This window comes from Ahaetulla prasina, chromosome 1 (genome assembly GCF_028640845.1).
Source record: "Ahaetulla prasina isolate Xishuangbanna chromosome 1, ASM2864084v1, whole genome shotgun sequence".
NCBI classification, from domain to species: Eukaryota; Metazoa; Chordata; class Lepidosauria; order Squamata; family Colubridae; genus Ahaetulla; species Ahaetulla prasina.
Genome location: NC_080539.1, coordinates 228,753,036 through 228,773,905, shown reverse-complemented (window position 1 = coordinate 228,773,905; position 20,870 = coordinate 228,753,036). Strand labels below are relative to the sequence as shown.

At 39.9% G+C, this 20,870-nt stretch overlaps 1 protein-coding gene across 1 annotated transcript in view; it reads right to left on the bottom strand.

Annotated features, from left to right (window-relative positions):
• The window catches only part of CACNB4 (calcium voltage-gated channel auxiliary subunit beta 4), a 158,762-nt gene extending 150,261 nt beyond the window's left edge, over positions 1-8,501 (bottom strand). The window contains exons 1-2 of the mRNA XM_058192788.1: positions 8,387-8,501; positions 7,840-7,923 (exon numbers count right to left, since the gene is read on the bottom strand). Of these exons, the coding sequence (XP_058048771.1) occupies positions 7,840-7,923; positions 8,387-8,440 (138 nt within the window). The 5' untranslated portion in view covers positions 8,441-8,501. The remainder of the gene's footprint in view (positions 1-7,839; positions 7,924-8,386) is intronic.
• Positions 8,502-20,870: the final 12,369 nt, after the last annotated feature.

Below are 20,870 nucleotides of genomic sequence, written 5' to 3'. Positions count from 1 at the left end.
AATATTTGCCTTTACGCATTCACCTCTCAGAGCACCTAAAAAAAAACCTTGAGCATTGCTCTCCTTGGCATTGCAGTCATTATGTTTTGTAAAATATAATGTAGAAAAAGTGCCACCACAAAAGGTTAAACTGAACAGTTTATGTGTCCTTTTCAATCTAATCTATTCATGCATGTTCAGCTCAGCAAGAGAAGCCTTTTCACTAATATGAAGTTTAAATATTCCTCAATGGTCCAATTTTTTTTGCACACCTCTAATAAATATCAGACAAAGAAGATGTATTTTTGTCTGAAATAGAAGAGGTCAATGAAATAAAAGTAAAATTAAGATTATACAAAAAGTCAAAACCCTCACCTTTTCTAAGTCTCTTTCAACAATTAAATTGCATTTTACCATTCTGAAGTCTTATAAATTACAATAAACAGATTGAACAATATATGATAATATAAATAGTGAATGCAAAAAGCACTCAAGAGAATGTTTTCCCTCTGATCGACTTTTATAAAAATTAAAAGCAGCCTGATTGGTGAATAAAAATTATAGACCTTATGGTTTCATCGACTAAACATAATCTTTCTCATGAACTAGCCTATCCAAATTTGGGATTCAATCATAAGTATCAACAGCTACATTTAAATTCTGCAGACCACGGACCTATAGCATGCTATTGCTGCTTTTTATCTCTAGCAGAACTCGAATTTCAGAACACGCATAATCTTGGTTGGAGTTTATATAAAACAGCCAATAATCCTCCAAAATCCAATTTTACAGAGCAATACTATCACCCAATTAATGACAGCACATCGGCAGAGAAAAATCCTGAACAGCCAACTCAGCAGAATAGTTGTGAAGCCATATATATGCTTAGACAAAACTAACCACTGGAAAAAAAAGGAGTCCCAAACAGTACACAAATCATTAACTTGTCCTCAGCTTTTCTTGAAACGCGACATAAATCAGAAAGCCTTCCCTATCAATGATACCATCTGTACTCAAGAGCCATTTCATATCATGATTATGGCAATGTGTCTACAGCTCAGCCTCTTCGAAAATTACCCCACCGTGTCACAGTCTCAGAAATATGAGAAGTGATAATGATTTTACTGGGCAGCACTCCATACAACAAGTCTTCCAACCTTTGTGGGCTGCAAGATAGATCAAGAATTTTGAGAGTACAGGTAGTTCTCGACTTACAACCACAATTGAGCCAAAAATTTATGTTGTTAAGTGACAAATTTTTTATGTGAGTTTTGCCCCCAATTTACGATCTTTCTTGCCACGGTTCTTAGGTGAATCACTGGAGTTATTGAATTAGTTGGGTTGTTAAGTGAATCTGGTTTTGCTTGTCAGAAGCTTGCAAAAGGGGATCACGTGACTCCAGGACATTGCAACCGTCATAAATGTGAACCAGCTGTCAAGCAACCAAATGTAAATCATGGGGATTCTGTAATTGTCATAAGTGTGAAAAATAGTCATAAGTCATTTATTTCAATGCCATTGTAACTTCAAATGGTCACTAAACAAACTGTTGTAAATTGAGCACTACCTATACTATCCCAAAATGGCTGCAAGATGGGCATGGCTGTCAGGCCCACTTCAACTGGTAAGGTAAAATGTTACACGAATATATTTCCCAGAACATGAAAACTCAGATATGTAGATTTATTGTAACAAAACTATGAAGTTATAAAAAATGAGCAACTGGTATTTATGAAATATGAGCTCTATTTATATTGCAGTCAATGACCAGTTTTTTTCATGTGAGTGTGTGTGTGTAAAGGTTCCCCTCGCACATATATACTAGTTGTTCCTGACTCTAGGGGTTGGTGCTCATCTCTGTTTCAAAGCCGAAGAGCCAGCGCTGTCCGAAGACGTCTCCATGGTCATGTGGCCAGCATGACTGAAAGCCAAAGGCGCACGGAACGCTGTTACCTTCCCACCAAACGTGGTCCCTATTTTTCTACTTGCATTTTTGACATGCTTTCGAACTGCTTGGTTGGCAGAAGCTGGGACAAGTAACGGGTTTTCACCCCGTTACACGGCACTAGGGATTCAAACCGCTGAACTGCCAACCTTTCGATTGACAAGCTCAGAGTCTTAGCCAACTGAGCCATCGCGTCTCTTCCTGAGCCACCGCGTCCCATATACCTACATATATATATATGTAGGTATGTAGGTATGTATGTATATATGTGTGTGTATGTATGTATGTATGAAAGGAAATATATTTTCCTTGCTTGAGTAAGAGACCCATCAAATATCTGGTTGCTTGCTTGTGACCATGTGAGAACTAACTTTCATGATAATGGTCAATTACAAAATATGCATTTCATCATAAGACATCACTATGGGCTCAGGCTCCATCTTCCTAAATGCAATCTATCATCTCAGCTCTCCTTTACCTTTCCCCCACCCCACCCCGATAGACTTTAAATGAAAAACTTGACTGTTGCTACCCGCCCTTTTATTTGATAAATTCAGTTAAGACGTACTAAAAGGAAATCAGTGAAACTTTTAGCATATTGATTAAAGTAGTAACATGTTTAGAATTTTATTCTAACGTTTCAGGATGGTAAAATATACTGCATCTATAACTCTTCAGGAGACATTTTTAAGATGTTAAGAACTGTACTCAAAGATTTGAAAAAAATATATACATATTACATGGAAAATTAGACCTTTATTCCACCACTGAATTTTGCTAGGAATAGGGTTACATTCTAAGCCCATCTAAGCAGAATAAATTAGATTTATTACTGGCAGCATAACAAATGATAAAACACAAAAGCCAGATAATTTGGAATGATGTTCTGTCTGTCACAAATATTTTATCCTTTAAAATACTAACATTTTATCAGAACATGTTTCACTTTAGTACTTTATTAGGTTCTTGCAATTAAGTTTATATCACAGTATTTCCTAAACTAGCTAAAATCATATATATTGGTCAAATTATAATTCTGTTTTATTGGTAAGTAGATCTTAAATATTATTTTTTGTAGTTGAGAATGGGTTGACAGTTGACAGTTTTAGATTGTAGTACATTTTGCAGTTTTGAACATCAAATTTAAATAGATCCTGCTGTAATTATTTTATTGGATGCAGAGAAGTTGTTTGATAAAATATATTATAATTATTGATGCTTTCAAAATGTTCTTTTCCTTGAGAATTTTTAAACTGGATTATAACTGTTTTTTTCTTTTGCTAAACTAGAAAGAAAGCTGATCTAACAACTTTTTAAAGAGAGAGAAAGGGAGGGAGGGAGGGAGAGGGAAAGAGAGAGAGAGAGAGAAAGTATAAAGCAGTATTATCCTTATACTCCTTTATTTGTTTCAAAACTTTATCTTGCACAGAGTGACAAGATGCACGATTTAAGAGATGTATCGTGAAAGATGAGGAGTAGGAAGTATATACTTGCTATTAGCAAAGCAACTGTCAATTAAAACCGCCTTCTGGCATCTGGCTATCTGAAGGCTCTTAAGATCTTAGAATCCACCAGAAGATGTAGCTGTTTGTTATTTTTTTTTAAACAAAACAGCATGCCTATAATTGTTATTTATAAATTTTTGGATTACAATAAATTAGATGCTCAATAGCATAAGGAGAGATGGAAGACGAAACTGAAATATCATGGTGAACACGATCATTAATAAATGATTTTTGGGACATGAAATGTGTCATTCTGCTACCGATTTAAAATTAATTATTTATTTCACGTATTAGTTTTGTTATGGAAAGCTCATCAGACTTTGGGTGCGGGAGAAATGAACATGTACTTTTGAACAACTGTCAGGCTCAAAAACCAAGAATGACAGGTGATGATTCTTCCAAGCTGAGTTCTTCTATTGTTTCACACCTACAGATTTTCCCACATCTTGCTAGACGTATAGTAAGTACTAGCTGAACTTACAATATACTCTGGGGATATTACAGAGGGGCTCTCTTCACCCTCTTTCTCTCCCACATAATATCTGTTGCCGCTTACTCCCCTGGACTGCACCCTTTCTTCTGGAAATCTACCTTCTAACTACATGCCATCACAACAATACACCAACAGCTTGGAAAACAAACTGAACAATATAAATTGCTATTATATGCTTTTATTACATGGATGAAAAAACAGGCCTTAAAAGGGCAGAGGAATATCCATTTTTTTATCAGAGGATAGAAGAATTTACCTCTCCTTCTACATTTGAACAGGCATTCTATTCCCTGGAATCTCATTGGGAGAGTTGTTCAGAAGCTTTGATGGCATCCACCGCATATATGCTTAATTTCCTATTTTTATTGTACAAAAACCGCCAGGCATTAATTATTAAATTATACAACATGATGTCAAAGTAGATTTACGAGGGGTTCTATCTGGTGCATTTTTAAAAGAAAGGAAAATGCGCTCTCTCCCTCTTTATGTATTTGGGAAGAAAAAGAACAGAGAAAATTCAAATCCGCATTGCAAATAATGCTAAAGGAACTTCTTTGTCGATCTGCAGTTGCTTCTGCAGAGGTCTTGCAGAAGGCATCCTTGACAGTTAAAAAGATCATATTTACTGGGTGTGTGTGAATTTTAAAGCCTCCTTTGATCTGATGACACGTCAGCTGAAGTGCCTATTTGAAGCAAGTACCCAACCGAAGGCGTGCTTCTCTTTAGGGTTCTGGGTCTCTTCCCTCCCTTTAAATCTAGTCTGAATTCATTCCACTGAATCAAACCAGATAGCCAGATCAAGTCAGCCTGCTTCAAGTGGATGTGAAGTAGTGTTATTTTCCAGATGAAGGCTCTTGAATTGCTGTGACAGTCTGAATTATAATTCTGGAGCAAGACAGTCTCTCAAGTAGAACCAAGCTGCTTTGCACAAACCTAATATTCACACGTGAATATTCCAGACTGGAATTCAACTGGATAAAGTGGGGAGAGAGTCCCACGGACCAAAAGGCAGCCCTTTAGGCCCATCATTCTCTAGCTACCTTTCCTTCTCCTTCTCATCCCTCCTATTAGTTCACACACCCTGGGAAGGACTGGCTCACTTTAACTCCTGAGATTGTTTATCTTGATTTTGGGTGCGCTGTACATGTTATGCAAAGCCATTAGTTAAACCTTCCAACTTTGTTATCTTCCCCTTTTCTGATGCCATCAACCAGCAAGAAACACCAAATGAAAGCAGGAGTTCACAGTAAGCACTCCTCTGAACAGCACTTCAGAGAAGAACACTCTGGAGAGTTTTGTCTCAAAACAAGAAAGTGTCAGCTGATGGATAGGGAGGGTGGAAGGCATGCTCAGTAAACCAGTTTTTACTGGGAACTCTCCTCCTATCCATCAGGTTATTTCAGATGGAGTTTAGCAGGCAAAAGCATCTGGGAAACCCCTCATCCCAATCTTCAACTGCCCAGGACAATGAGGAACCGTACTGTAGGTACCAAGCAACCAGTTATTGTGTTCTGTTCTTTCTATAGAGATATCCATAATTATCTAGAAGTAAGTTCCTTTGAAATAACAGGATTTCTAGCATATAGTATACATGGCAGCATTGTGTTACACCAGTGAAACCATTTCAGAACCATGCTCTCCTATATAAAACAGTTGAAATCCCTAAAAGTATCTTTAAACTTAGAATAGGTACACTATGGAACATTAACTCGTGTATCGAAGGCACACACAGAGAGATACACTGTGGTATTTGTTCCAAAGAGTATCTATTTTATGCAAGAGATTAAGCATGCTCAAGAGAGAATTTACTTTTTTCATCTGACCTACATTAATATTCCCAACCTTTTCTGAAACATCTTTCAGTCTCAAAAATGGATTGCCAAATGAGATTGGGGAACTACTGTTTAATAGAAAAGCTCTATAGAGCTCAGAGTATTAATTACTGAGGCAGGAAAGAATGCACATATTCGACACAGAAATGCACCCACTCAGGTTTGCTACCCATGAAGGTGTTCTGAGCCATTTGTGGAACACAAAGCAGTAACAAAGAAATCTCCTGGGTTCAGGTCTAAATATAATATTCAGTGCATCACTAAAAGGAGCTAACAGGATGTGACCTAGTTCAATTCAGGACATCTAACATGTTCTATCACTGCACGAAGAATCCAAGAAGGGAACTGCTAAAAGTCACTGGAAACTCTTGGGTGGCAGCATGCAAAATAGGCACTGAAAGAGTTAAGAAACCAAAATCCACAATGTCTGTAGTATAAGGGGGAAATGCTACAACTATCCTATATAAAGGCTTAGATTAATTTCTACTTCTTTCTAACGTGGGTAAAGACATGTATCTTATTTCTGTCTTCCGATAATTTCCTTAGAACCAAACTTTTTTTCTAGCTGCAACTCCTGTCAATAATTCTTGTACATCCTTAGAGCTAAATATATCTTTCTTCTTATCTCTAAAACTAGATTTTAATCAATGTTTCCAGTCTAAGATTTAGTAGATGAAGACAGTGCCTGATGCCTTGAAAATAATGTCTACTGTAGACCAAGGGATCTTTCTCTCATCTTGGAAAAAATATATATCCATCAACTGAAATCATAGTAAAATTTGTAAGAATACAGATTTATACTTACAAATTATATTAGACAGAATTGTTACTTTTATTTTCCAAATTAAGCCATTCATCAGCTGCACTTAGAACTAAATCTCCAGTTCTAAGAGGACATCATATCCTTTGACTTGTCTATTCACTGTCTATGAGTTGGAAGTTATTTACTAATTAAGGAACATGATCCCTCAATTTGTTCAGAGATGCTCTTTCCCTTTAGCTTATCACAGGTGCTAGAGTTAATTATGAAATCAAGAATTTCCATACTGAATGCTGATCACAATTAAATGTCAAAATGACCAAGATTGTATTTTGGTCTCTTTCTTCAATCTGATCAAATTTTCTCTCAACAGACCAAATGTGCCAATGAAAAGATTGCAAGTTGAATACAAACATTTATCTGGCCCATGTGAAAAAATATATTAGAATTTTGAATTTATAGAACTCAAAGCAGGTAAGGGAATATCAGTTTAGCTCTCAAATTTTCTGCTACAAACACATTTAATCCCTGCAAGGGAAAAGCGAAGGTAGAAGTGAGAGAAAGTCAGCAGCCGCAGTGATTACTAGAAGACATTGTGGGAACATGGTTTCCTTAACCATTAAAATTTTCTGCCACTCAGGGCCAGTTTAGAGTACAACCATAGAGAATTGGCAGTAATAAATTGCCAGCCTTCCCATACATACATCGAAACATGAAAATTGATATGGAAGTCAGATTGCCTAGCTGAAAAGGGTCATGCTCGCCTACAGGTGAGGAGGCATTTGCACTTGAGCTGTCCACTGCCACATACAACTCCACTCCTGATTCCTTTCAGATCATGCCCATTCAGATACCAGTCAAAGGAGGGAATTTGTTCTTCAAAAATGATGCCAGGATCAGCTCGCAACCCCCCTGTTGAGGAAGCACAGCGGATCCAGCTTTTGTGCATTGTGCATCCATTTATTAAGGAAAAGACGGGAGATCACTTTCCCCGATGAAACTCGCATCACTTCTTTTAGCAAAAATCACCCTTTGGAAAAGAAGGTTGCGGAAGGCAGGCTGTACAACAACCTGTCTTCTTCCCACACCAATCCTCTCCAGCCGGGGGGGGGGGGAAAGGCACTTCCATGAAAGAAGGGGGTGGTAGTGGTGGTGGAATAAAAGCACGAGCCGCGGGAGAAGGAGGAGGAGGCCGGCCTCCGCCATCCACTTTCCTGGGTGGCCGCCACAGTTTGGTGGCTGCGCACCAGGCGCCCCCGCTAGCCCCCCTCCACGAGCGGGGTGGCTTCCTACCGGCGGCCGTTCCTCTCCGCGGCGCGGCTTACCTGCCGGAGGATGAAACTGGTGGAAGTTGTGCTGCCATCGGATCGCTTCAACCGGCTCCTCCGGGTGGCCGTGCCTCGGCTTCCCTGGAGGCGGGCAGGAGCAACAGCGGCGACGGGGCGGAGCGGAGCGGGCGGCAGAGAGACAATAAAGCGACGATGAGCGTAAATAAAGGCGAGGGAAGGCAACCCACATTTCAGCGAGCAAGTTATGGGCAAAGTCGCGCCCCAAGATCGGGACACCCCACCCCGGATTAACGCTTAGCCCGCCCAGCCATCCCCCCTTTTCTTTTTTTTTTACCGACACCCTCCCCCCCCTCCAGCTTCTTTCCCTCTTTGAGCACGAAGCCGAGGAAATCGATCCGATCTCAGGCCGGGGGAAGGATCGACCGGCGCCTAGAAAGCGACGGGGGCCGGATCCCATCCCGGGGGACGGCGAGGGATGCTCGGCTCGCGGCTCAGATCGGATCCGCCCGCCCGCCTGCGCTCCTGTCCTCCCGGCGATCCAGCGACCCCCACCCACCCTGGATAAAGCGGAGCGGGAGCTTACCTGGAAGATGGGGTCGGCCAACCCGTTCTTGCCGTACGAGGGATGCTTAGACATGTTGGGGGCTGCCCCGAGCGCCTCGGGAACCGGCCGCGTTCGCCGCTTCTGCCCGAGCAGCTTCCTGCGCGTGGGGCTGGAGGCGGCTCGGGGCGCTGCTAGCTGCCGAAGCGGCGGAATCCTTAAAGCGCCCGCGTCACGCTGTCCCCGCCAAGCGCTCGAGGGGCGGTGAAGCAGCGTTCAGCGGGGAGGGGAGGGAGGGAGTGGGGAGGGGAGGGGAGGGGAAGATAAGGGGACTGGAGCTTCCTCTTTGATCTGCTGCCGACGCCTTTTGGCCTCTCTTGGCCCCGAGGCCTCGCCCGTCACCCCAGCCTGCCGAGGCGGCGGTGGGCGCGGAAGTTTTCCCTAAGACCCCCCGAGACGCCCTGGCAGTAGGCACCATACAGCTGTCGCCTTGGCCGTAAAGCCCTGGATGTGCGCGCCTTATTTTATATAACAGTTCTTTTCCTGGAGCGCTTTACCTCAGGAAAGAGTTTCCCAAAGAAGCGCCTTAAATAAAAGCAAGGAGTCTTCAAAGCAGGACGTTATTAGCCAATTGAAGCAGGGTCCATTTTCAAGCTCAGGCAATCGCAGAAGCTGTTTGAATCAACGTGCAGACCACCCTGGATATAAATGCAGTGGTGTTGGGGTTCCCCACAAATTTGCTCCCCTGCCCAAATAGGCAAACCTCCCACCCAATTATTTCTTTAGGGCAGGCATTTGGAGCAGGGATTTTATTTCCATTTAGTAACACAGAGATTGCCAAGTAGGTGGAAATGCACTTTACTATCTACACAAGAGCCCTTCTCCTATTCAGAGGCTAACATTGCCTCCCCTGGGGAGAGAAGATTTTCTTCATAAGGTTTTCACACATCTGAAATTCCTTGTGTTCCTCCTTGATGGGATGGATAAAACGAAACAGCTGGATGATCACCCAGCTCCTTCATCAGTGGATGAATTGAGAATATATATACATACACCCACACCCACATACGAAGGGTGTGGTGGTCCAGCAGTTAAGATATTGGACTGTTGACTGGAAGGTTGGCAGTTTGAGACCCAAGTACCAAGTTACTTGTCCTAACTTCTGCCAACCTAGCAGTTTGAAAGCATGCAAATACAAGCAGATAAATAGTTACCACTTCAGTGGGAAGGTAACAGCTTTTGGTGCACCCTAGCATAGTCATAGTCATGTATGATCATTAAGTGTTTTCAGGCAACATGGTTCCCTCGACTAAGAAATGGAGATGAGCACCACTTCCTAGAATCAGACACGACTGGACAAGGGAAATCTTTTTACATACATACATAATTTCATATTTCATATACACACACACATATATACAGACATTTGTAGGGGACTGAAGGGGAAGTACTGTATAAAAACTTGTAAGTCGAGGACTATCTGTATAAAAAAACCTCAAGATAGTTGCTTCAATTGCATGGTTGCAGATGCCATTCTGACTTCTTGGACACACACACACAAGGTAGATGGCCCTATTTTCTCAGCAGTCTTTGTTTAGAAAAATAAAAGTCACCTTCACTATCTGTGTGATGCCATTTCCCCCCTCCATTTTTCTGGGTGAAAGTGAATATCTTAGTTACGGTAATTGCAAACCTGTACCGATGTTCAGTCTTCCCTTACATTCTGCTAGAGTTAAATTCCTTGAAAGCCACCTTACAGCAAATTGCATAAAACAATGCACTAAGCAGAGGGGGGAAATGAGATTGCATGGTATGATGTTAGAGACAGTTTAGTGTAGTGGTGAAGGCATCTGGCAAAACTAGGAGACGGTGAATTCTAGTCCTGCCTTAGACACAAGGCCAGCTAGGTGTTCCTGAGCCAGTTGCTCTGACACAGCTCTAGGAAGGAGATAAAGGCAAACTTGCCAAGAAAACTGGCAAGGAGTCAAGATTGACTCAAAGACACACACATACAAACCTGCTAGCCTGAATGCATTGGCAAATATGCTCATAAATGTTGAGAGCATTATTTCATCCTTGACTCATATTTCATGTATGTAAAACCATTTTCTTCATTGTTTTTCCGCAGCTGGATTTTTAACATGGATGGTTATTAGTAGAAGATAAACAGGCAGAATGCAGCACGGCACTTTGAATTTTGTTAGCACTCTTGTTTACATAGGACTCAACAAACTCCCAGGTTAAGCTGATCCTAGAGCCGAGGAACTTCACCATCCTTGGGCAATATAATATGTACAATTGTTTGTAATTTTAGAAAGAGTTCCCCCCCCCCTTTTGGGTAAAGGGTTTGGACAAGATGTTGATGCTGTTTTGATCCCATGGTAATATATGTATGGAAGTAAATGGGGGACAAGATGCACAACTAAAGCAATTACACAACATAATGTGTGAATGAGTGCAGAAAAAGGCTTTTGGCAGGAAAATGGTCAAATGGTTCAGCAGGAAAAAATCTTGGTGTGTTTCCAAACCACTGGTATAAATTGACCCTATTGGCACAAATTGCATAGGGGCTGTTTTCTTTTTCACATCAAATGAATTCTTGGATGAAAAGGCTCAACCATATAATATCAAATTTCAGGGGTCTTTGGTGCTCCAGGTGCTAGCACTGATGATGTTACCTAGTTTGAGTAATAAATCATCTGCAACAAAACAAGCAAGCCCAGAGAGCACCAAAGAACCCTCATGTCAACCCTGAGCTTCAAATATTCTCCTTTAAATGAATAAAGCTGTACTTGGAACTATTTCCCAGACTGTTCATAAATAATGACAGGATTGGCTGAAATGGTTTGCCTCTGCCTTTTTTCCAAGATTTTTTTTCTTCAAAAATCCCTGTCAAATCTTCCCCTGTGGAATTTCTTGATGGTCTTTAATCCACCACAATCCTATTTAGCTCACAATCCTATGTTTGATGTGAGGTCTCCCCTAAAGACCAGTGCTACTTACTAATTATAGTTAAACAGAAGATATTAATATGTTATAATTCACTGTGATTAAGTTTTTGATTGGTCAATAGAAAATTAAAACCTTGTTAATAAATGAAGATTAGATGATTGCAATCTGAGTCTAAGGACGTTTTAAGAACTGTCCAACTGCATAAATAAAGCAATACTTTTAAAGGACTTCCTAGCTGGAAAAAACAACAACCTTCCAATTCTAAAATTATCTCCAGTTGCCTCTATCTGACAGGGGCAAAGATGGATTCTTCTTTTCTTTGTGACTGAGCTTAACGTGCATTTTTCTGCTTTACCTTCTAAGCAAAAAGCTATTAAAACTATGCTGTCTGCACATTAGCAAGATGAATGAATTACAGGTAATTCTCGATTTATAACCTCAATTAAGCCCAAAATTTATGTTGCTAAGTGAAACATTTGTTAAGTGAGTTTTGCTCCATTTTACAATCTTTCTTTCAACAGTTGTTATGTAAACCATTGCAGTTGTTAAGTTAGTAATGTTGTTAAGTGAGTCAGGCTTCTCCATTGACTTTGCTTGTCAGAATGTGGCAAAAGCTGATTGCATGTTTCTGGGACACTGCAACTGTCATAAATATGAACCAGCATCCAAATTTTGATCATGGGGATCCTGGAATGGTTGTTTTTAGTGCCATTGTAACTTTGAACAATCACTAAATGAACTATTGTAAATCAAGGACTACTTGTATACAATAATCTTAATTTTGATTTTTTTTAATATAAATTTTATTGAATTTTAACAATTAAACATTTTTCATTCAACTCTTGTGCATGACTGTGACCATTTACGTATCATCCCATTAGTGTTCTCCTGGACTCTATATAATTTTACTAAATTATATTATTAATTCTAATTTGAATTTCTAATTCTTACTAATTCTACTATCTGTTATTTCCCCTTTTTTCCTATTTTCGACCCAATTATATCATTTCTCCCATATTACATAAAAATCTGAATCCATCCGTCCTTTCAGTTCAAGTGTCATTTTGTCCATCTCAGCGCAATCCAATATTTTTCTAATTATTAACTCTTCAGAAGGTGTATTTGAGCTTCTCCAACATTGCACAAATGCCAATCTTACCGCCGTTGTCATATGTAAAATAATATATCTTTTTTTCATATTTTGTTTTTATCATTCCTAGAAGAAACAGCTCTAGTATGCATTCTATCTGGAAACCTGTTACTTCCTGTATCCAACTATGTATTTTCATCCAGTATTTTTTTGTTTTGGAGAATGACCACCGTGTATGAATGAAGATACCTTGCTTTTGTCCACATTTCCAACAATTTGGGTTTAAATTTACAATAACTTTAATTTTAGTGAGGTAAAATTAACTACCGTACATTCTAAAAGTAATGTTTCTGCTCATTTAATTACAGATTCATTAGTTTTCTAAAAGCTGTCATTTTTAAATTCACCGAAAATTACATCTTATTCAAGTTCCTACTATAGGTCAATGTATGTCTATACTAGAAGTAATGCATTGAAAAGCAGAACATTAAAATGTTTTGCTAGTCAGCATTTTTGTTCCCATTGCCCACAGCTGTGGAGAACAAGGAGGCATGAAATATTTCACTTAGATTTAAATCATAGTTCAAGGAAGAAGTGCCCAGCAATCCTTAGACTGTGTCTAGGTTAAAGGAAAAATCCTATAAAGACACACATATCTTGCAATACAGCTGCTGCAGATAAATGGGCAGCTGATGAATAAAATTCACCACAAAAGGGGCAACTTGAATATTATTCCAGTAATAGGTTGCATAGCAACAGTAGAACACAAAGAGCTGTTAGGAGACACCACAAATGTGATAAGAAGGTCAGGTTGGAGTTTGAGGTTGGTTTGTTTGTGTGTTTGTTTTTAGATGCTATAACATAGAGGCTAACATATATCTAAACTCCTATTAAATATATATTAATAATATGGGAATACATATATGTTTATCCTTCCGCAGCATCACATTCAAATCCTCCCTCAGGCATGAAACACAGAATGTCTCCTGCTTACTTAATGTCTGGGATATTCAAATGGAAGTAAACTGCATAGAATCAGCTTGTTTTTCCAAGTTGCGGTCGCTATACCAATTGTATGAATGCATAAGCTTCCGTAGCCATAGCAGCGCTATTGGTGCCTAAAAGGAAAACTTGGAGGTTCCCCAAGTACACAAAAAATCTTTGGAGGTGGTGGAACTTAAAGACGAAAGAAAGCAGAACAGAATAAAAATAGTCCAACAAAGGATGATTATATTCAGCGGGCATGGAATATTGATATTTCGATGGTGGAAAGCGATAAAATAGGAAGCAGATGGAAATCAAGAATCTGGAACGAGCTAACCACAGTACAACATTCTGTTGAAGGCTGCATTTGATATAAAGGCGAATCCTTCATCTTTGCATGAACTGCTTTCATAATGTTAGTTGCAGAACTGATTTTACAAATGTCCATAATTATAGTAATGCAATCTACACAGGGCTGCCTTGAAAATAATTCAAAAAGTATTGTTTCAACCTATGGTAGCTAAATGGATACAGGAATAAAACATCCAAATCTTATACCAATTCTGTCTTGGTTCTCCTGGCTATCTGTTGGTTTCGGAATCTGATTTAAATTGTTTTTGATATTCAGTGTCTGCCGTATTTGAGTCAGATTAACTGAAGGTCCACCAGCACCTACTGTGTTGAGTATGAAGAACTTCTGACGTTGCTTATTGCTCCACCAGTAAGAGATATCATATCAGCTGGATACCAGAATGGTGTTTTTTCTGCATTGAATCAATTAATCTGAGACTCCATTTCTAGGGAGATACATCCACAGTGTCATCAGTTAGTTTTTCCAAGCTATTTAACATGTGAAATAGTTTTCAGCTGCTGGTAGTTCCAAATAATAGTTCTAAAATGATTTTTGATATTTATTTCTTGTTTTGTGTTTACAATGTCCCTATGTTTCTTTTCCATCCTTTATCCAAAAAGTTTTTATTGGTCAAAAAAGGTTTATACAAATACATATCAGGTATGGTAAATTTTCATTTTTCTTATACAAGATAAGAATTTTACTCAAAATTTTAAACACATACAACAGCCATATGGCAAGCAGGTGATACGAAGTAGCTAAGTTTATCAATCTTACATACGCAATAAAGAAGGGTCAAGAATAATCAGAATATCATACAAAGGAGAATAAGGAAAACCAACACAATACCAAATATCATTGTCACTTCCTAGTTTTGGATCTCAGAACTCTGGGTTCAGCCTGACCCAACTCCAGGGCCGCAACAGCGGCAGCCGCCTCCTCCCCATGGTCTATAACCTCCCCTTCTTCAACTCCTGGGTCATCTAATTCCAGGAGGGCTTTGTGTTCCTCCACGGAGGCCGCAGCCTCCGCAATTGTACTAATTTTTTTCGTAATGCCCTCCCGGAAAATCATCAATCCCTCTGGCATCAGCCATCTGAAGCCTACTCCCTTCTGGTACAATTTGCTTGACAAAAAGTAATATTTCTTTCTCATTTCACGTACCTGTCTGGGAATCTGCCTCAGAATGGCTATCTCCCTGCCCCTATAAGTCAGTGCCCCACTCCTATGTTTTCTAAGAATTTCATCTCTCGTCTCTCTTCTCACAAATTTGACATGAACCTCTCTAGGAACTGCATGCGTGCATATTTTGAATTAACTCTATAAGCTCGATCCACATCCCAATTCATAAAGTCAACACCTCTCCCAAGAAATTCTCCCAACAGTTAGTCACAACATCTCTCAAGTCTTCTTGGTCCACTTCTTCCAGATTTTGAAACCTAAGGAAATAAGACATTTTATCCATCTGTGGTCCAAGCACAGCATTGCCTGTCGTCTCCTCTCTTTTCTGCACTGCCGCATCTCTCCTCAGACCTTCCACTTTCTGCTTGTTTTCTGCTGAGACTTGTTGAGTGTCCTTTAAATCCTTTTGGATAGTCACAATTTCTGCTCTTATTTCATCAGTTTCTTGTCCATATTAGATAACTTTTCCAAAATTCTCTCCATTTCTCCAGCAGTTGGTCTCTGACCTTTTGCCATTTAAAAATTTTTAAAATCCTCAGGCAAGCACAGTATCCTTGTAATTTCCTCCGGATCCACCAGGGGCACTCACAGGAGCAACGAGTCCAGAGTACAGTTAGTCAACCAGGAAGCCGAAGGAAGTGATGTCATCAAGATTCTCATAGTGAAGGAGGAAGCTGGGCGCCACCATTGTTCCCCAGAGGAGGGGCCTCAAACCCTCCCTCCTAAATTTCTCCATCACCTCTTCTCTCCAGAGCTCCACAAAACCGGTAATCTTGTTATTTTAAGTTCTCCTCTCTCCAAAGTGATTCGTGCTCCTTCCAGTCGCAGGGAGAGAAACCCCCGCACTCCGGAGCACTCCACTCACATTGCCGATATCTCCTTCCTTCTCCTTCCTCAATTCTTCTCCGTTCCCTGTTCGCCACCAGGCTGCTGCAATTATAAATCCAAAGCCCCGGTGTCACCGGGCACAGCGGCCCAGGCGACGACCAAAATAATGGCCGCGGCCTGAGGCCTCCGAACCCCTCCGAGCCTAGGACGCGCCAGCATCGGTCCCCCCAGTCCTGTATGTCGGCTGGGGGGCCCCTGGCGGGCCGTCCGTGCGGCAGGTGTCCTTTTCGGAACACCTGGCCCCTAAGGGCCTCGGAGGCGGCCGGATTCGGACACTGGAGGCAGGAGAGGCACCTCCAGATGTCCGTTGCCGCCGGATACCGGAAGTCGTCTCCTCCATCCTTTATAATTAACTAGCTTATGGGAGAAATATCTTCTCATAGGATGAATTAGTTCTTTTTAATAATAAGCATAAATGTAATTGTAATATTATAGCTATCATAGCTATGAGAAAACAAAATGCTATTCTGGATCTATCCTTAAAAAATTTCTATATGATACGATTAGTACATCGTATCTGGAAGTACCAATCTGGGGAAAATTGACCAATATATAATGAAGAAAATGTGCAAATGAAATACTTTTCATCCAAAACATTATACGTAAGCAGGAGGAAGGTGCTTATTTCTTTATCCTTTGAGAATTTAAATGCTACATTGACCAACTTTGGCTATAATGGTTTAAACTAAATATTCCTAGGGGAACTCAATGTGAGGCACAAGTAACCAGGAATAGGAATTGAGTTCCAAGCAATAAAAGTTTATTGCATGTTATCTATGCACAAGATTCTGGCTTACTAATGGTCAAGGCAAATTGGTGCTAGATAAGGGTCAATGGAATTCACGGGGAGGGGATACTAGGCTTGGGTCTCTTGTGACTGCAGTGATTACAAACTAAGGATGTTTTTAACCCTGCCCTTAGGCTCAGCCAACTCATACCCTACATTTAAATCTCAAATGCTAAAAGTAAGCTTAATACTTGAGATAGTTTCAACAAATATCTGCATCCAATGATGTCATTTTGCACTTTCTACAATATGGAACTACTATGTAAAGAATCTCAGGTCAGGCATCTGTGGAATCCGACAATTGGGTCAAAGGAACAAAACCTCGTTGTAATGGGGGCGTCATACATTTGGTCCCTTCCAACCACTTATGCAACTTCATGGTGCAGTTCAAAACTTCATGAAATGCTTATTTTCTAATGTGCCCCCCTCCCCCACATCATGGACACCACTGGCTCCGTCTTTATCAGCATAACAACTTCCCCGGAATAGAACTGGACAAATTTAGTGAAGTGAAAATTGCTGGCAAAATAAAAACCAATTCAAAACCAGGCTGGGTGAAATTAGTGGATTCATTCAGAAAAGAATTTCCTCAGTGGGAGAGAGAGACAGTTGGGTAGCAGTTCATAATATTGTCGACTGTTCCATTCTAAGTACCTTTTTCTTCAGTTCAGATAGTGTGTACAGTCTCTCTATGCTTCCTAATAAACACAAGGGGAGAGCAGAAACATGCAAACTGAAAGTGATGCAACAAATGCCTCTTAGGGCCATTGCTGACAAAGATGTAGGAAAAGCAATCTAGAAGCCACACAAGGCGTACTTTTCCTCTTTTGTTATTTTTCTTTTTCAAACCAGAGTATATTGAAAAGAAACTGTGCAAAGGGGCAGGGAAGTCTCTCCATCAGCAGCATAACAGAAAACTTAACAGATGAGACTACATTGGCTGTCAGGGGAGAAGCTGATAAAGAATGATCAAACAATAAAGAATGTTCAAATTTGATCAATCACCGCTGGGGCTATGAAGAACATGAAAATCAGAAAAATTCTCTCGGCACAGAAAGACAAATTAGTAGTCTGAAATGTTGTGGGAACTGCTTTATTCTAAGCTATTCTCCCTCTTGACCATGGTATTCAGAGCACCTCAGTAAGTGGAGAGCAGAACCACACAGAGATTAACCTGTTATTCAGAATTCTTCTGACCACTGCTGGTACATGGGTTGAAGTCATAGATGCCTTACGTCTTGCTTTGTTAGACTACATCAGAACAAAATATCTGAAGCTTAGTTTGTCTCATCCAGACATAGGTCTAATGCCAATAAAATTAACAGACAGCGATAATGCAACAGTAATGACAAGAAGTTAAAAGAGTAAAGAAATTCTGTCATGAGAAACGTGCCATTTAAACATAATACTGTATCTCTTCTCTGAATTATCTTGGTTATGAAAGCAGCCATGAACAACCATATTGCTGTGCCAGCAGCCTGCGGAGCTGGCAGCGGAGTCGGACAGTGAAGAGGTTAGGGAGGACAATGGGTCAGTCCTGGAGTCAGGGGAAGGCCCGGACGAGGGCTCTGCATCAGAGGCAGAGATGGGGCCAGGGGCATCTGGGAGAGATGCGGAGCCTCCAGAGGCGGACAGCAGAGAAGCAGAGGAACAGGAGGAGCCTGTTCCTAGTGCAAGCATGCAAAGAGCTGCCAGAAGGCAAGAGCAGTTAAAGCAAAAAGGACGACTTGGGAGTAAGGCCAGGAGATGATTGGCCCCTCCCATAAGGCTTAAAAAAGCAGCAATGGCTCTTAGGTTCCTTGTAGAAAAGCAACGTTGCTACAATTGTTTCTTGTCTCCTGTTTCTGAACTTCATAGGGTTCTTGCCAAGAAAAGCCTTTGGCAGGGTACCAAAGAAGACAAAGGTTTGTGATAAGGCCGAAGGACTTTTTATGAAGGACTTTGTTTTGGACTTAATTTGGGCTAAGCTGAGAATGAAGTAATTCTCAGCTGTTCTATTAAAATGTTTGTTTAGACTGATTGTCTCTGGTAATAACTACTTGGGCCTAGGTCATAACACATATAAAAAGAAGAATCGCTAATAATTTTGAATACTGTAATTTGTCAGAGGAATTTTTCTTCTTCTGGAAATAAAACAATAGATTGCTATCAGTTGTGGAGTATTTAACAAAGTCATGTGTAAAACAGGAGGGTTAACAGATAACATAGCAAGCATCAAAAATGTCCCAAAGATGCTTTTTCAAGAGGCAAATGGACTTTCTGGGTTTTCTTTGAAATATTTTGCTTCTCATTCAAGAAACTTTTTCAGCTCTTCAACGTCTTCAAAGAAAAACCAGAAAGTTCAGTTACCTCTTGAAAAAGCACCTTTGGGACAACCATGACCTGGATGATTGAGAATCTCCATAGACAAACATCAAAAAGTATCTCAGCTTTTAAAAAAAATAGGTATAGGAAGTCCTTTGAAATTGAAGTTACATATGTAAAGATGAACAGTTTTTATTATCTGACTTTGTTTCATTCCATTTAGAAATCAGGTACATTAATGAATGAGAAATAACTGACCAAAACCTTTATTGACTTCAAACCACTTTACACATCATAAATTTTTATTCTCCTCTCTGATCTACTTGTATTCCATCTCTCTTAAGAGGATGCCAGATTGTCAGCAGCTGAGAATTCCAAAACGGTACAAGATAATTTGGAAGATTCAGCAATCCCAATAGGATTATAGGGGCTCTTTTCTTCTGTTAAAGATGCCAAAACACCCAAAGATTCAAGTGATGCCGTCAATGCAAATAAGTAATTGACAGTATAGGATCTTGTGAATTACAGAGGAAGAATGACTCACAGGAACAGTTTGCTTCCAAGCCTTATAAGGAGGGCAAATTACATAATCCTTTATTTCCCACTCTTAACTGGGTCATAAGGTATCCTTAGCTTGTGTTATGTTCTGAGTAATATTTTGTTTTAATGACTGCTAATATTCTGAACTTTTTGCTTTCTTGATTCCTCATTCTCCCACTTTCCTATTTATTTATTTTTTTAGAAAAGACATATCAGCAATTGGTGTCTCAACACCATAATGTCAATGTGAAGTTAACAAGAGAAATATGCTGCGACTGCATTTATCCACAGGGGCACAGTAATATAATATAATCAGCAATAAAAATACAGCATTATTGTCCCAAATATCCTTCTGTATGTAATCCAACCTTTTCAAGCAGACAGGCTTCAGATGCAGACATAAACTAGAATTCCCAACCAATGTAGTCATTGTTGAGAATACTGGGAGTTGATATCCACATATATACAGCTTGCCCAGGGTTGTACAATCTGATATAGTCTAAACAATATTATAATTATCTACAAAGCTGGAGGACCATGCTACATTGCAAGAACTATAGTTCTTTTCTGGATCCGTGACCTCATACACATGAGCAGTCTTAGATAAAGGTAGCCTACTACCACACATATGGACTAAGATTATGTACGTATGCTGTAAATCTGAAATTTGAGAATGATATCTAGGTGATTGTTTGAAAGAACTGAAGGAACTTTGTTTGTGAGGGTGGAATTATCTAAAGGTTGCAAAATATTTGAAATGTGAACAGCCCCGACTCCAAAACGAACTGTTCTGGCCTCAGCAGAAATTTTTTAAGCCCCACTGAGTGTTTTAAGTGCAAAGTAAGTTATTTTAAGCTTGGAGGAGCATTGGAACACTTCCAATGAGGTCAAAACAGCTCTTTTCAAATTCACAACTGTTCCATTTTAAAAATATTTTGCACATCTCTTGGGCCTTTCCACTATCAATCATCACCTCTAGCATTGCGTACCACAAGATCCTATATTTTCCAGAGTTTTGGGGCTATTCAAAGAAACAATTTTCCAGGAGAAGCAATTAGTTACAAAAGGCAATGACTGCTTATGCAAACATAACTGTTCTTTGTTCCGAATCATGCTGTGTCAAGCTGCATAGGCTTGTGGCGATATTTGGTTTCAGTACATAATTTTCTTTACAACTCCTGCAGTTAAAAAGACACCCAAATATATAGAAAAAAACTAAACTGAATGAAAAGGTCATTTGGCATCAGTATCAGTTACCCTTAGAGTGCTAAGGGCTGATTTCTGATATCAATTGTGAATGCAGTTGGCCTGAGACTTGGAATTGTGCATGGTCACCATTTTGATTTCCACAAAAAACACTCCCACCTGTCCAATGTAATGCAATAATGATAGGTGAAGGCGATTTACTCATGGAGCTAGCCTGAAGAAAAGCCAACTTCCATTTCAA